This window comes from Babylonia areolata, chromosome 23, assembly GCF_041734735.1.
Source record: "Babylonia areolata isolate BAREFJ2019XMU chromosome 23, ASM4173473v1, whole genome shotgun sequence".
Lineage (NCBI taxonomy): Eukaryota > Metazoa > Mollusca > Gastropoda > Neogastropoda > Buccinidae > Babylonia > Babylonia areolata.
The window spans coordinates 7,027,627-7,045,033 of record NC_134898.1 but is presented as its reverse complement, the minus strand read 5'-3'; the positions used below and the strand labels follow the sequence as shown (position 1 = coordinate 7,045,033).

Here is a 17,407-nt window from a genome sequence, read left to right as displayed (position 1 = left end):
CTCCCTCAATGAGAATTACAAGAAAGATATCGCTGCAGGCACCATTTCCCCCTGGGTTTCCCAAGTCATTCGTAGAGCCTACTCTCATGCACACAAGGATCTCAGCTGTCTTAATCCCAGAACACACGAAGTGCGGGCCATAGCTACTTCGGCTGCTTTCCAGCACTCGGTACCACTGCAGCATGTCTTGGAGGCAGCCTTCTGGCGGTCGGAGAATCCCTTCATCAACTTCTACCTCCGGGATTTCCGTATGACCAGGGCTGACGGTTCCAAGGGGATTTCCTTTGTCGCGGCTAACACTGCCGTCTCAGTTTCAAGGGCTCCCCAGACGAACCAGTAGGCGTTGCCCTCCTCCATTTGCTTTAAATTCTGCATCAGTTTGACATGGTACAGTATATGACACCAAAAGGAGGAGTTTGTATTATACTCCATGTTTGGTGTTTACATATACTTACCATGTCAAACTCGAATGCCCGCCCGTCCGTCCCCGCGTCTCCGCCGTGGTTCTCATGGGGCATTTTCATTCATGGCCACGGAATGATTCAGCGCTTATAGCTGTTAGAGGCGTTTGATTGGCTAAGAGCGGGCCAGACTAAGAGGGGCGTCTTTTCACTGTTAGCCGCGCGAAATTTGGCCAAACAGAGCAAACCATAGGCCTAGTTTGCATCAGTTTGACATGGTAAGTATATGTAAACACCAAACATGGAGTATAATACAAACTCCTCCTATTTATATATTTTTTATGTTCTGAAACACTGTAATTGATTTCATCTTTTCCTTTCAACGGACAACAGACAGTATCTTAACACGTTTACATCACATTTTCTCCACGACAAATTTGGTGTTCCACAAGGTTTGGTACTGAGTCCTATATTATTTTCATTTTACATCAGCAATATGCTGTTATCTCTAAAAAATACAAAATGACATGTCTACTGATGCAAGTGCGTCAGATACAAATAATACAGATGCTCAGAGTCTTCATCTTACCATTCAAGAAAACAGCATTCTTGTTCAATGGACACGTTTGAATCACATGGCTCTCCCCTTAAAACTAAATTCATGATTACCACAAGATAAAAGCGACGAAACCTTTTCAAAAATTTACCAGTCCTCAATATTGCAAACGAAAAAACATAGAATTTGCCAATCATAAAATCTAGGGAATAATGATCGAAAACAATCTTATTTTGTTCGAAACAAATAGAAATTATGTCTAAACATCTTGCTTCAAACCTAAATCAGTTAAGAAAAACAGATGATTTTTTTAACTTGCGTGCAAGAAAACTATTCTTTCATTCGTTTATTCAATCTGTTATAGATTATGCTTCTAGATTCGGCCAGCAGTATTACTGTAATCTGCTTAAAGAGAATATTTTATACACACTCACGACAAAACTTTAATAACATGTTATAAAACAGTCATGCAAAGTCTCATGGTTGTTGGTTTACTCATCATTGGGCAAGTCCAAGGCATGTTGTCAAGGTCAGAAACTTAACGACTTGCGTCGAAATTGAACAAAATAAACACTTCCGTGATTCAGCAAGCAATCTTTATTGGCAATTTTTCATTGTTAAAGACATGTTTACAGTGGAAACACTTATGCATATGGTAGAAGAGATGTTCAAGAATCAAAATCCGTCAAAAATCCAAATCATGAAAAAAATCATCATTTTGGTCTCTTTTGCACTGCCGTGTCCCCCCCCCCCCCTCCCCTTAACCCATTCATCAGCATCCACAAAAGATATGTATTTGTATTTGTATTTCTTTTTATCACAACAGATTTCTCTGTGAGAAATTCGGGCTGCTCTCCCCAGGGAGAGCACGTCGCTACACAACAGCGCCACCCATTTTTGGGTATTTTTTCCAGCGTGCAGTTTTATTTGTTTTTCCTATCGAAGTGGATTTTTCTACGGAATTTTGCCAGGAACAACCCTTTTGCTACCGTGGGTTCTTTTACGTGCGCTAAGTGCATGCTGCACACGGGACCTCGGTTTATCGTTTCATCCGAATGACTAGCGTCCAGATCACCACTCAAGGTCTAGTGGAGGGGAAGAAACTATCGGCGGCTGAGCCGTGATTCGAACCAGCGCGCTCAGATTCTCTCGCTTCCTAGGCGGACGCGTTACCTCTTGGCCATCACTCCACTGTGTTAAATCAACTATTAACAAATCAACCCCTCTCTGACACAGAGACCGAAACAGTACAGGCAAACCGAACAGAAAGCACAGATGGACAGACAGTGGAATTGTTATTATCCGTCACTAAAAACAGAAATCACAACTACTGACGTGGACCGTGCCATTGAAAATTAACAGATAAAAGCAAACAATGTCGCCTTGCCGTGACTATAAAGAAGCAGACATCCTCCTTCTCAAGGCTAGACTTTTGTATAACATAGGCATCTCCATGTATAAAATGTTCCATATTTATGCTCTGTCTTCCTTAGTAAATACGTTCACTTTTAATGAATATAGACACTTTTTTTTTTCTTTTTTTTTTTTTTCCTTCTTTTTTTTTCTTCTTCTTTTTTTTTTTTAAATTTTTTTTTACATGTAGACAATCAAATATACAACAAAGAAAGAAAGCAAATGCCACACCATGTACCATTGTAACCAAAGAAACAACAAAATGTTAAAGAAAAAAGACAGTAATAATAACAAGTAAAATAAAATAAAATAGGGCATAAGTCAATTAATAAATAAATTATGTTCGAGTCAGCAACGACAGTTGACACCAGAACCACACCAAAATCCCGTGGGAAGAAGTGGTTACGAAAAAGACATTTGGAAATAAGTATTAACTGCTGGCAAAAAGAAATCATTGGCTAAAAAAAGTTCCACTGCACATTAGATTTGGATACATCATCTTTTACATGCGCATTATACTATTCAATTTTGTGTATCACATACAGCTGTTTTAAAAAGGCATGCAGATTTGGTATGCATTTTTTCAATTTTGCATTTGTAGACAAAAAGTTTTGCAAACATTATGATAAAATCAAATGCGTTATCTGTACAATGCTGCTCTTCGCCAAAAAGTACTAAACTGCGACAGATCATAATGTTATAGGCATTTTCACATTTTTCATTAAACAATCTTTCTAAAGAGGTCGAAAAGGACCGTATATGTTTGCAATGCCACAATCAATGTTCTGTCGAGTTTCTTGCATCATTACACAATATGTAGTTAATTGTATCAGATATCCACATGGCATTCAAAACAACATTGACACTAACATAAAATTAATCTCCCCTTCGCAACTATCACTTTGTGTAAATCAAGTCTTGCATATTCTGGGGGTAAGTTATGGAATAATATTCCTGGAAATTTAAAAAGTGATTTGAACTTTGAAAAATTAAAGTGAACTTTTATTATTCTCTTATGAATCTTTTAGATTTGACACCACAATATCATATGCAAAGACGTACTGATGGTCATTCATTATGCTGTCTCTCTCTCTCTCACCTTATGTGTGCGTGCGTGCGTGTGTGTGCGTGCGTGCGTGTGTGTGTGTGTGTGTGTGTGTGTGTGTGTGTGTGTGTGTGTGTGCAGAGGTTCGGCGTTTGTTTGTTTTTTCCAGTATACAAGGAATAGTTGCACTGTTACTTTGCTCGTATGTTTAAGTCTAAGATGGAATACTAAGAGTTTATCCTTTTTTTCTTTGAACGTGTATGAATATTAATTACTATGATTATGTATTTTTGTGCATGCTTTTCAGTCGACAGGGTCTCACATTTACCAAGCCTGTCCTTCAGCCAACTATTACGATTGCAAAGCCATGGCTGTCGGTGCTAGGTCCCAGTCTGCCCGCACGTATCTGGAAAAACACATCAACCTGTTTCCAGACTGTAAGACATATAGCCTTATCATTTTTGTCTGCAACTGAATCAGCTTGCATTTGTTTACTATATGTAAAAATAATGTTTGATAATGATACTAAGCAGTAAGCATTTGTGACTGCATCGTCAGTGTCCATATGACCAGCATATTTCTTATTATGATATAAATAATGATGATAATAAAGTATTTGTGGCAGTGTGCTGGGAAAGGGGAGGAACTGGACACACAAATAAGAGAAAAAGCAATATTTAGCGCTCATGATCATTCCCACAATGATTTATTGATCAGACACAATAACTGATCACTCCTACTTGACACCAAACCATAATGGCAGTCATAGTTGTCAAGCAACAAACAAAACGCCCGTTTGGCGGATAGGAACCCCTTCTCTCTTGGCATACAGGGCATATGGTACATGACATATGTAACTTGCCCAAGTCCTTTACTTTCACTTCTGTTGTAAATAAATGTCAGAGGTACAGTCTAATTAATCATCTACATCTGAAATACAGATTAATTTTAGCAGTGGACTTGAAATATTGAACAGTTTAATGGTCATTATATGTTATTTACACACTTTACAGACATTGCGTAGTTCAACAAACAAGGAAGAGTGGTAAATCTTTGGTGTTTCTTAATCCTTTGCTCTACTAACTTCATTGTTCTTTCGTTTCGATTGGGTAGTTCAGTTAATATTATTTCTTATATATTTACAGACAGGCATATGTGACTGTGTATCACTGAGGCCTATGTAGACATAGTTGTCAATAGCAGTCATTGACACATGTAGTAAATGAAAGTCTTCTGTCGGGTTCTTTCCTCTCTAGTTATAAAGCTGCAGTTGTAAAACCACTGCTTAAGAAACGCCTCTTTTGTGTCTATGGTCAGTTATTTGAATACCTAAACTCACATTCCCTGCTGTCACCCAACCAATCAGCACACCGACCCTCACATTATGCAGAGACTGCACCTCTCAAGGTCACTAACGATATACTCCTGGCACAAGATCAAGGTCATGTTTCTGTTCTTACTTTGTTAGAAACTATCTTTCAAGTCGCATCCAGACAGTCATCAATAACCACTCACCACAACCAGCACCTGTTTTATTCATCATGTACACCAAACCTCTTCATACGCTCATCCAAAGTCACTTTGTTTCCAATCAATCTTTCGCAGATGACATACAGCTTTATAGAACATGTCACCCTACAGAATAAGGTCAAACCATACAGACTTTACAGTCATGCATCACAGATGTCAAATCATGGATGACAAATCACAAACTCAAACTAAATGATAATAAAACAGAGGCACTTCTCATTCACACAAAGCGCTCATTTTCTAACTTGCCTAAGCCTTCATCCTGGTAGGAACTTCAGACATACCTTTCTCAACATTCAGGGTGCATGCTTTCAGATGACATGACACTTGACATACACATCAACCACATTTGTAGGTCAGCATACGCAGCACTTCGACAAATCAGCTCCATTCGTCAATATCTAACCACAGAAACCAAAAGACTTTGGTTTGTTCTTTTGTTCTATCTAGATCAGATTATGGAAACGCTCTTCTAGCTGGCTGCCCCAAACACTATGTTAACAAACTTATAAAAGTTCAAATCTCTGCAGCACTGCTCACTCTCAAAGCTAAGAAATGTCAACACATCACTCCCCTACTCGCTTCCCTTCACTTGCTCCCCATTCAAGCACGAATACAATACAAACTCTCAGTCCTTTGTTACAATTTCTTCAATGATTCTTGTCATGTCTATCTTTCAGATCTACTTTCTGTCTATTCACCATCCAGACAACTTCGTTCTTAAATGACAAGCGCACATTACATTGTCTATTCCAATGATTCGTACAAAAAACTTACGGTGAACGTTCCTTTTCTTTTGTTGCACCTAAACAATGCAATTCACTACCCTCACACCTCCGTTATACCCAAACACCCACATTCAAGAAAGCACTCAAATCATATCTTTTCAAACTGTACTTTAACCCCAGAAAACGGAGTATGGCTACCTACATGGCAGGGTAAAAACGGTCATACACGTAAAAGCCTGTGATGGTGCCTTTGTTGATTTACATATTTTAATGTCACTTAGTCTTTCATATGTATATTTTAGCCAATGTCATGTGAGATTGTGTTGACTTTGTACATATTTTACGTCAGTTAGTCTTAAATTTGTATATATAAGCCTGCATTTTGTTATTATTGTCCTTATTATTAGTAGTATTAGTATCATTATTGTGTAGTAAAAAGAGTAGGGACTAAACAAGCCTCGAAACTTGTTAACAGTCCCATAGTTGTTTCATAAACTAGCATGGAATGATTTGGTCAATGTTTCATGTACAATATGCCAAGGTTTTACTCGTCAAAACATCTAAAAATATTTAAGAATTTTGAGGAATGGTCCAGTTGATTCTTGAATAGATAAATAGATGGTGCTTGTTTTGCCAGAGATGACAGTTCGTTCCATATGTTAGTTACTATCTTCCTGTCACAATACTTTATTGTGTCTGTATTTGAATATCGAACAAAAATGAATCCATCAATATTTCTAATGGAATTGTACTGAGGTGGGGAAAAGGTCTGATCCCGACACATCAACATGACCATAAAAACGTTTATATGTTTCAACACCATTTTGGGACGGTGTATGCATACTCTGTTGTGACTCAGTTGATGCAGGCTCTTCAGGGGAAATCGCTTGCATCCAGGCATTGTGTTTTTAAGAGTACTATCTTTACAGCAGGAGCTGAGGCCACCATGTGCAACAACAGCAACGACAAAAAATCTGGGAACAGCAGCAGCATCATGAGCAAGCAAAAAAAAAAAAAAAAAAAAAGAAAAAAAAAAAAAGATCATGGTACCATTTCTTTATTAAAATTTTTGATGTGAATAACACTATCTGAATTTTTTTCTTGTCGGACTGCCGACAGCTTGTGTTTGTACTTCCCTCCTTAGGTTAGATTTGCCGTCCCAAAAATGGGACGGTGGATACCAGAGGGTAGGGGGTTTTGCTGATTACAAATACGTTACTTCTTTTTTTCCTTCTTTTTTTATACAGATCATTCACTCTAATTGAAGTTGTGTCAATACCAGAAGATGATAACACCTTTGAGGAAGCTATATCTTCATTGAACCACTTCATGTGAGTGAGGATACTGATGAGGACCCTTCATGATCCGCCACTGCAACCAAACCATGGGTGGTGTAAACCGCACAGATCAGAATGTGCGGAAGCCCCGGGAAATGCAGGACTGCCATATGATCCAAGAAGTGACAGTGGCCCATCTTTGCTGACTGTCCAGACGTCTACGCCCAGCAAGCATGGCACCTCTGCAGAGCCACACGTGCAATCAAGGACAATCCTTTAGATCTTCCCGCCTTCCGCAGTGGAGTTGTCATGGTTTATCTTGCTCGAGCTTTTCATGCAGGATTTGGTTGTCCAGGGGCATTTATATGTCCCATCAAAGGTCAGATATGACCTTGTTAACCATCTGGTACAAAGCTGACCCACACAAGTGAGATGTACATCATGTGGCAAGAAAACAATGCGACACTGCGCCAAATGCAAAGTCGGGTTCTGTGACAGATGTTTCCAGTCGTGGCATACCAGATGAACTCAGCTGCCTTCAGTGGCACAGAAGTCACAAATTCTCCTGTTTTCAGTGAAAACTTGACTTGTCAAAAGGGGACAAACATGAAACAGTGTTATCTGAAATTCCATTTCCTGGTCTGATTCTGTTTTCGACATTTATTACTAGTCATTTTTATTTACGTCTCAATCAAAATATTTAATTTGATATTATCTGCAAGAAACGAGGTTTGAAGTATCTAAGTTTATTTCCTTGTCTTATTGGGGCTTATAAATTCCCGTGGAGTGATGGCCTAGAGGTAAACGCGTCCGCCTAGGAAGCGAGAGAATCTGAGCGCGCTGGTTCGAATCACGGCTCAGCCGCCGATATTTTCTTCCACTCCACTAGACCTTGAGTGGTGGTCTGGACGCTAGTCATTCGGATGAGACGATAAACCGAGGTCCCGTGTGCAGCATGCACTTAGCGCACGTAAAAGAACCCACGGTAACAAAAGGGTTGTTCCTGGCAAAATTCTGTAGAAAAATCCACTTCGATAGGAAAAACAAACTGCACGCAGGAAAAAATACCCCAAAATGGGTGGCGCTGTTGTGTAGCGACGCGCTCTCCCTGGGGAGAGCAGCCCGAATTTCACACAGAGGAATCTGTTGTGATAAAAAAAAAAAAAAATTAAAAAAAAAGAAAAGAAAAGAAAGAAAGAAATAAAGTAAGTTGCGACTTTATCTATAAAGCTGATTTCATTCCAAAAGTTTGTTGATTTTTTAACCAGAAAAAAATATATGCACAGACTAATGGTGCTTTCTTTGTTAGTTTTTACCAAGGAAAGTGTATTTTACTTCAGTAAAAGTCAACCAGTTTGTTCATCTTTGTTCCTGTGTGCATTCAAGAAAGAATGAAAACTCTTACCTATTTGCCCCTTCTGTCCCATTAATGGGACGTACTAATTTTATCCCCGAAATGACAATTTTCTAAGTTTTAACGAAAATCAGAGGAAAATACGTTCATAGCAAACTGTAACGTATAAAATCATGTCATTTTCACACTGATAAAAAGGGGCTGCTGTGTGCTCATGTCAGATTGATAAAAGGGCAAGCCCGGACCTTCCTTTTCTGAGATATAAATCTGGGTTAGTTCCAATGTACCTTTCATTTACCCGTGTGCTATTTCAATGGGTAGCATAAGCAGCATTGACTTGAAGCTGTGAATCTTGTGAATGGAGAGAGTTACCTCTTTATTGTTTGTTGAGGCATGAATGGCTTTAGAGATTCCGTAAAATAAGTTGTGACTGATCTGGCACCGTGCCTTCCCTTATCCACTACATTCTACCGCGTCAGGTCAGGTCATTAGATCTGCTACTGGTAACCTGTAATCCAGTACAACCTGTTCAGGGTCGGGTTGCCGGCGACTAAACCGGCACTCCCACCGCTCCCTTCTGGGACTGGTGAGGCGGGTGGCTAGACACCCTTATGGAGATCCATAAAAGGGCGTTGGCTCAGGAGAGCCACCGACGGCCATCTAGCTCCACCGTGCTGTGTGCATGCCACACGCAGTTGGCCCCCGGGGTGTGTCTACCCATGCATGCGAAGTCTGGATCCGGCAGAATCTGCGGAAGAAACCGATCGGTTCAACGGAGAGGAAGGCGGTTATAGCAACGCACTGTGGAGTGCAGAGAGCAAGATGAGACACCGAAAGGATATCTTGGTCATCCACTGCATCCGTGCTCATCCTCCAGTCGTCTCGACTTAGTCTTGCCACTGGAAATTGGTGGACCCGGACGAGAGAGTGAGGTCGACGTTGCGCAACTCCTCTTCACTTTAAACAAACTCATCGCGCAAGTCATCAGTCATCCAAAATGACCTTTCATCCTTCATCATTTCATCACCCCCAAGTCCTGTGGCGACAGGCGAGCGATGAAACGACAGGTGTGGGTACACTGGCAGTCGCAGCCGCAGACCTGCACGCAGGCGGCTCAGGCCATAGGGTCGTTCTTCGTCGACAGGAGCAGCGATGGAGCTCGGCAGCCGTCTGAGCGTCTGAGCAGCCCTCTTTAGGAATGCACTGCTCACCTCCCTGGCATGAGGAAGGGGCTAGAAAAGGTGCCCTAAAAATTGCCTGCTCCATATCACCCTGGCCAGCATACCGCGGCTGGCGGGGACCCTACATCAGCGGTCGAAACAAGAAAAAAACAAAAACAACAAGGATCATTCCTCTCACCATTGGTGCTTGGAACATAAGGACTCTCCTGGACAGAGATAACGCGGACAGACCCCAAAGGAGAACGGCACTAGTTGCATCCGAACTCGCCAGATACAACATTGACATCGCAGCCTTGAGTGAGACTCGGCTTGCAGGCGAAGGCGAGCTCTGTGAACAGGGATCTGGTTACACCTTCTTCTGGAGTGGACGAGGAAGCGAAGAGCGACGTGAGGCTGGCGTTGGTTTTGCAGTAAAAACAGCACTTGTCAGCAAGCTAGCTGGAATCCCAAAGGGAGTCAACGATAGGCTTATGACCATGAAACTCCCACTGGCATCTGGCCAGAAGCACCTCACCATTGTCAGTGCCTACGCCCCAACCATGACCAACCCGGATGAAGTGAAGGCGAAGTTCTACGAGGACCTTCACTCTGTCATTGCTGCTATCCCTAAAGTAGATAAGCTCATCATTCTTGGGGACTTCAGTGCTAGAGTTGGCTCTGACTACATCTCCTGGGATGGAGTGATTGGAAAGCAGGGTGTGGGTCACTGCAACCCAAATGGATTGCTTTTGGTTCAGACCTGTGCAGAGCATGAACTGCTGATAACCAACACAGTTTTCTGCCTCCCTACCCGTCACAGGACGTCATGGATGCACCCTCGCTCAAAGCATTGGCATCTCATCGATTATGTCATCGTCAGGAAAAGGGATAGGCAAGATGTACGTGTAACAAAGACCATGTGCGGCGCCGAGTGTTGGACAGACCATCGCCTTGTAGTCTCGAAGCTGAATATTCGAATCCAGCCCAAGAGACGCCCCCAAGGCCAGAAGGCTCCAAAACGGCTTAACATCGCTAAGCTGAAAAACATCACCATCAAACAGTCCTTTGTGGAGCTGCTGGAAGATCGTCTGGAATCCGCCTCTCTGGACAACCAGAATGTGGAGTCTGACTGGAGGACCCTGCGTGAGCTGATCTATAGTACAGCTTCAGAGACCCTGGGACCCATGACCAGAAAGCACAAAGACTGGTTTGATGAAAACTGTGATGAAATCAAGCAGCTTCTGGATGAGAAACGCCATCTGCATCAAGCCTACCTGAGCAACCCAAAGTCCACATCAAAAAAGGATGCGTACGATGCCATCCGCAGGACTGTTCAGCAAAAGTTACGCCAGATGCAGGATAAGTGGCTGAGTGACAAAGCTGATGAGATCCAGGGATATGCTGACAGGCACGATATGAAGAGGTTCTATGATGCCTTAAAAGAAGTCTACGGCCCCACATCCTCAGGATCATCCCCCCTCCTCAGTGCAGATGGGAATACCTTGATCACCGAGAAGGAGAAAATTCTCGAACGCTGGGCTGAGCACTTCAACAGTGTCTTAAATCGCCCTTCCTTCATAAATGATGAAGCCATAGACCGTCTCCCACAAGTCCCCATCAACGAAGCACTGGAGGATCCGTCAACACCTCTTGAGACCCAGAAAGCAATCCGTCTGCTATCCAGTGGCAAAGCACCTGGCTCAGACTCCATACCAGCAGAGGTCTACAAGGATGGAGGCACTGTGCTGACTGAGAAGCTCCATCAGCTGTACTCACTCATGTGGAAAGAAGAGACGATCCCCCAGGATTTCAAAGATGCATCTATCATTCACTTGTACAAGCGAAAGGGGAACCGGCAAGCCTGTGATAACCATCGGGGCATTTCCTTGCTCTCCATCGCAGGCAAGATACTTGCCAGGATCCTACTAAACCGCCTCACAGCACATCTTGACCAAGGTCATTTGCCTGAGAGCCAATGTGGATTCCGGAAAGAGCGCGGAACCACCGACATGGTGTTTGCTGCAAGGCAGCTGCAAGAGAAGTGTCAGGAGCAAAATGCTGATCTGTTCTCCACCTATGTCGACCTCACTAAGGCCTTCGACACCGTGAGTAGAGAGGGACTGTGGAAGATCATGGCCAAGTACGGATGCCCTCGGAAATTTATTTCCTTGGTCAGCCAATTCCATGAAGGCATGCAGGCTCGAGTCCAGGACAATGGCGAAACATCTGCTCCTTTTGCTGTCACAAATGGTGTCAAGCAAGGCTGCGTCCTGGCTCCAACGCTGTTCAGCCTCATGTTCTCTGCAATGCTTACTGTTGCCTTCAGAGATGGCGATGTTGGAATCGGCCTAAAGTACCGAACAGATGGCAAGCTGTTTAACCTCAGAAGGCTTCAAGCAAAAACGAAGGTCATGACAGACATCATCAGAGACTTTTTGTTTGCTGATGATTGTGCCCTCAACGCTGGATCTGAAGCTGACATGCAACTCAGCGTCGACAAGTTTGCCACTGCCAGCAGGAACTTCGGCCTTACCATCAGCACGAGGAACACTGAAGTTCTCCATCAGCCAGCCCCAGGGAAACCCTACGTTGAGCCCAACATCACAGTCAACGGTCAGAGACTCAGTGCGGTGGAGCGGTTCACATACCTTGGCAGCACACTGTCACGAAATGTGACAATCGACGATGAAGTGAACGTCAGGATTGCAAGAGCAAGCGCAACTTTTGGTAGACTCAATGCAAATGTCTGGAACAGAAGAGGCATTAGTCTTGAGACCAAGCTAAAGGTCTACAGAGCAGTAGTTCTCCCCACACTACTGTACGCCTGCGAAACTTGGACAGTGTACCAACGACATGCCAAGAAGCTGAACCACTTCCACACAACATGCCTCAGGAAGCTACTGAACATCAAGTGGCAAGACAGGAGCCCAGACACAGAGGTGCTCGCAAACGCCACCCTTCCCAGCATCTTCACCATCCTGATGAAGTCCCAGCTTCGCTGGGCTGGACACGTGGCGCGCATGCCAGACCATCGGCTGCCCGAAAGGCTCTTCTATGGCGAGCTGCAACAAGGGAAGAGATCACACGGAGGTCAGAAGAAGCGCTTCAGAGATACTCTGAAAGTCTCTCTGAAAGCGTTTGATATCAACCCTGACTCCTGGGAGGAATCTGCAGTGGACCGTGACAAATGGCGCGCTGCTGTGCACAAAGGCGCCAAGTTGTGCGAGGCCAACAGGACTGCTGCAGCTGTTCAGAAGAGGCAGGCCAGAAAGTCACGGGCAAACAAGCTCCCTGACAATGGTATGCCTGTCTTTGTCTGCCCCAACTGTCAGCGAACATTTCGTGCGCAGATTGGACTATTCAGCCATCTGCGCATTCACAGATAGATTCATGAGCATCCTCCCCCCAACCCACCACCACCCTCCCCCCATCCCCCAGCTGGATGACAACGATGGTCATCATCGATCTCGATGGACACACCACCAATGGGTTTAGAGAAACCAATTTTTAAGTGTGTTGATTGATCATTATATGTTATGTGGCAACATTCTTGCACTAGATTTGTAGCTTTTCTTTGTACCATCCCGATTGCAGCAGATTAGCGCATGGGCACCACATTGTTTCCATACTCCAAGTGTGGTCACACACAGCTTTGTACAATTTAACAAAACTGCCACGGTCAGTGTATGTGAAAGTTCTTTTAATTATTCGTCATTTCGTTCGCTTTTGCAGTTCTGTATTTGAAGGTCAAATGAAAAACATCTATCAAAAGTGACAGAGCTGCTGCTGCATCTGTGACGCCTGATCTCCATTTCTGTCTCAGGGTTTCCCTTCATCATTGATATTGTCATCCTCTTCCACAACTGCTGATATTTGCATGTCAACGAGCTACCCTTCAGTTCAGATTTTATTCTTTTATTCTTTCCTTTGTTACAGGAGCAATATTTACGTTTGGATGGATTCATACACAGTACTGCTTGAAGGCTTTTGGAAAAAGAAACTTTGTGGTGTGTCTGTTTTCATTCATAAATAACATTGGATAGTTTTGTTGGTTACAGCGAATATTGTAAGATCAACTGTTGAAGGTTGTTGATGTGAACGGTAGTATTTCAGCCATCCGAAATTGACACCACACAAGAAGTCCAGAGAGTCCTCCCCGTGTCGTCTGGAGTCGACAGCACCAGCTCTGGCCACATGTGGTCTTTGGTCTTCTTCGCTGTCGAGCCTTGCTTCACATATCTGTTCAACGATGCCAAGTTTGTGTATAGAAAGAGAAAGTTTTATTGATGACACTCTTTGTGGAGCGCCATGGGGATGGTTCCATGATAGTGTGGGCTGGCTTCCACCTCATCTCCACATAACTGTGTGTGTGGAGTGGCGTTGTTGGGATCACAATTTTTTAATTGCTTTCTGTGACGAGATGCCCTCAGCTCTAGACTGATGGCGTTTCAGAATCTAGGATCTGTGACGGCAGGGAGACTTGACCTCCGAGGTGGAGCGAAGTCCCATCAACTGTCCACTCTATCTCACTTGGCTTGCTGGATGTTGTCGGACGTCTCCTGGGCGCCACGACACTCAGTTGCCTGATCTGTGGCACTGACAGTCTGTGGCCCTGCGTGGAACAAGAAAATTGCACTCTGCATCACCACATTTATGTCCTGGTTATTTGCAGCTATTTTCAATTCTCACTGAGATGCGTGGTGGGCCTTCTAAAGACTCCTTGAACATACAATATTCAGCCGATCATGCATTGTTTCTATCCAGTGGTATACTTGAGATCTTCATTATCAACAGTATCATCACCTCCATCAGTGTTTCTGCCCTTTTTCTTCTTTCAAAAATATTTCCTTTATCATCGGAATTGGTTTCTTGTCTTATTCCAATGCAAATCTTAGAGAAAAATGAGAGAGAAAAAAAGAAAAGAGAAAAAGGGGGGCGACGACGACGATCATAATCATGACAGTGGTGTTACCGAAGACATGAACAGTAATGACACTGAAACACAACTATTTATTGTATTTCACATAAAATCGTGGGTTTACACATGCTGTTATTTCAAAAAACAAAAACAAAAAAACTTTGAAAAGAAGGATAAAACGAACCATTTGGAGAAAGCCTTCCAAAACAGAAGAGCTACATTTGACTATCGTACTGTTATTTGAAGCATACACACGTTGAGCTGGTCGCTTCGACTGGATCGTTCGCAATCAGGCCTACCAACCCTATATATCTTCTTCATAACAGATTATGCAATGCCTTCCAGTCCGGTTATCATGTCAATGATCTACTCATTGTCATTGACGAGGAAAACGTTTCTGATCTGTTGTTTTTAAAAAAATATTTTAGCTGTATTTGATACAGTTTGTCATCATATTTTCCTCACGTTTTGAAAGCACGCCAATAGTTTTTTCATATCTGCTGAACCGAAAGCCGGTTTGTTTCTGTTTCTAAATTGTTCGGTGTTTCACAGGGTTCAGTACTATTCCATATACTCCTTCCTTTGTACTCGACTCTTCTACCGATCTCATTAGAATGTACTATGTAAGTTATCCACTCGTTACAGATGATACCCAGCTTAAGAAGTCAGGCCCACGTGATGATATACATTCCATCATCACCGAGCATTAAAAACGTACAGGTGACATAAAAATTAATGCTGGACGAACAGAAAAATTAAATGAAATTGAATAAAGACAGAACTGAAGCCCGTCTATTTTCTTCCCCTGCCCACCCACCATCAATAAAAGTAGGCTTACACAACATTCCATTCACTCAAATAACAAGAAATATTTATTATACTCTTCATACGCAACTGACCATGAATTTGTCAACCAGTCTTTCCTTAACTCATGCGAATCAGTTCCATCCACATATTCCTAAAAGAAGATGCAACTGAAACTAGTGTTACTTCATGTATTTTGTATTGAGTATAAATTCTTTGCTCGTGGGCTGTTCTTTCGTTATAAAACCACTCCAAATGGTATGTAACTGCTGCACATATGGGGGCCGGTTCCACGACAAGCTCGTAAGACGTCTTCCGATCTTCATTCTTATAGTCATTCTCAGGCCAAAATCCAACGTAGCCAAGAATCTGCCGGTTTCACGACACACCTATGAACGTGTTCTTTGGTACTTGCGGCACCGCCACGTGTTCCTCCCCACTCCACCCCCCTTTTTGTTGTTGTAAATTCCCGAACACATGCAATGAAACTCAGAGAGCCTGTATATGATACCAGCAGAGATAACTGTGGAAATGGCGGCCAGTGGCAGCGACGAACTTCGTACCGGCTCTACTGTCACTTTACACAAGCGTAAAAATACGAATCATGATTCTGCGTATGTGTGTATGGGGGGGGGGGGGGGGGGGGGGGGGGGGGGGGAGAGTTGCATGATGCTCTCGCACTCTTTTTCACAGCACTCTAAGTCTTTAATTCTTCAACTAAACTTGATCGTTTAGCCTCAGCGGGTTACAAATGAAACGTCATGAAAAAATATATAAAATTGTGTGTGGTCTTCACTGAATGATGATGATGATAAAAATAATAATGGATACTTACTCAGCACTTTTTTTCTTCAAATATATACACACACACACACCTTTCATGGCACGGATAAAACGTAGTCAGCTGTGAACTTTTAGTTTTCTTCTGCTGTTGTTTTATACCTATAGTTATATTATTTAATATTCAATTGTTGTGATGCTTACATTACTCCGTTCTCTTATTTCCGTCTGCAGTCAAACTTTAAAAGGTGTATTTACATTTGAGTGTGTGCATGTGTATCTAGGTGCGCGCGTGCGTGTTTGATTTGATTTTTTTGTGTGTGTGCGGGGAAGATGAAAATGCATGAACATTTCAATATAGTACAATATCAATTATGAATGCCAAATGAACTGTGCTGCGACCACGCCCGAAACTCATGTCTCAGAAAGTAAAAGAACAGCACGCGGTTAGCTTTTTTTTTTTTTTTTTTTTTTTTTTTTGTATGCGTAGTCCGTGTCTCAAACACCCCTTAAATGTGTTCAAACCCGCCAGACACACTGGGTTGTTGATAATGACGTGCAGCAGTACTATCCACATAGCTACGAACACAGTGACTGAGAACTTGGGTGACCACAACTTAAGTGACGAACATATTTAAGAACAAAATCCATCTAGCCGTCGTGAAACGCACTTTTTGTTGACGTTCTATCGCTAAGACCCCATTGTTCCAGCCACCCAATAGCATGTGTCGTGGTTTGATGCAAAGAACAAGAATGCATTTTATGTGTTTGTTCCACGTTAGAAATTTCCAGTCGATTCTTTGGCGGGAAGTACTTTAAACCCATTTTCAATAATTTCACCTTCTCTTTCGTAAAATTAAGTCCTCAGAATGGATGAACCTTCGCTGCAATACTGAAATTAATGAAGAGCAATTTTTACCCACTAACTAAGCACCCTTTTATCAATCTGTTCTGTTAGCTACGTTGGTTAGGCAAAATTCTTTCTTTCCTTTCCACTGCTGCTGCCAGAAAACTTGCTGTTTCGTTCAAACGATCAAGATCAGCCCACTGCAACTCTCTTCTCGCTGGTCTCCCTGATAACGAACTGAATAAACAACGCATTCAGAATCATGCAGGCCGAATCTTACTCCGAAAATCCAGGCATGAAAGTGCAACATCACTACTCAGAACACTTCACTGGTTTCCAGTTAAAGCAATAATTCAACACAAAGTAGTTTTCTCTGCTTTCAGTATCTCTATCACAACAGTATGCCATCGTATCTTTTAGATCTCCTCCATCTATAGCATCCTTCCAGGTTGCTGCGCTCCGTTGAAATCTCTTTGCTGACAGTTCCTCGGTTCTCCCTTGAGACCTTTGACAAAAAAATCTTTCTCTGTCTTTGCCCCCACAGTCTGGAACTCCCCTGCCTTTGTCCATCAGAAAACCCCAAAGTTTTTCAAC

At 42.7% G+C, this 17,407-nt stretch overlaps 1 protein-coding gene across 1 annotated transcript in view; it reads left to right on the top strand.

Moving 5' to 3' along the window:
- The window catches only part of LOC143298366 (proteasome subunit alpha type-1-like), a 125,830-nt gene that overhangs the window by 64,775 nt on the left and 43,648 nt on the right, over positions 1-17,407 (top strand). The window contains exon 7 of the mRNA XM_076611267.1: positions 3,723-3,852. Coding sequence (XP_076467382.1) covers positions 3,723-3,852 — 130 coding nt within the window. The remainder of the gene's footprint in view (positions 1-3,722; positions 3,853-17,407) is intronic.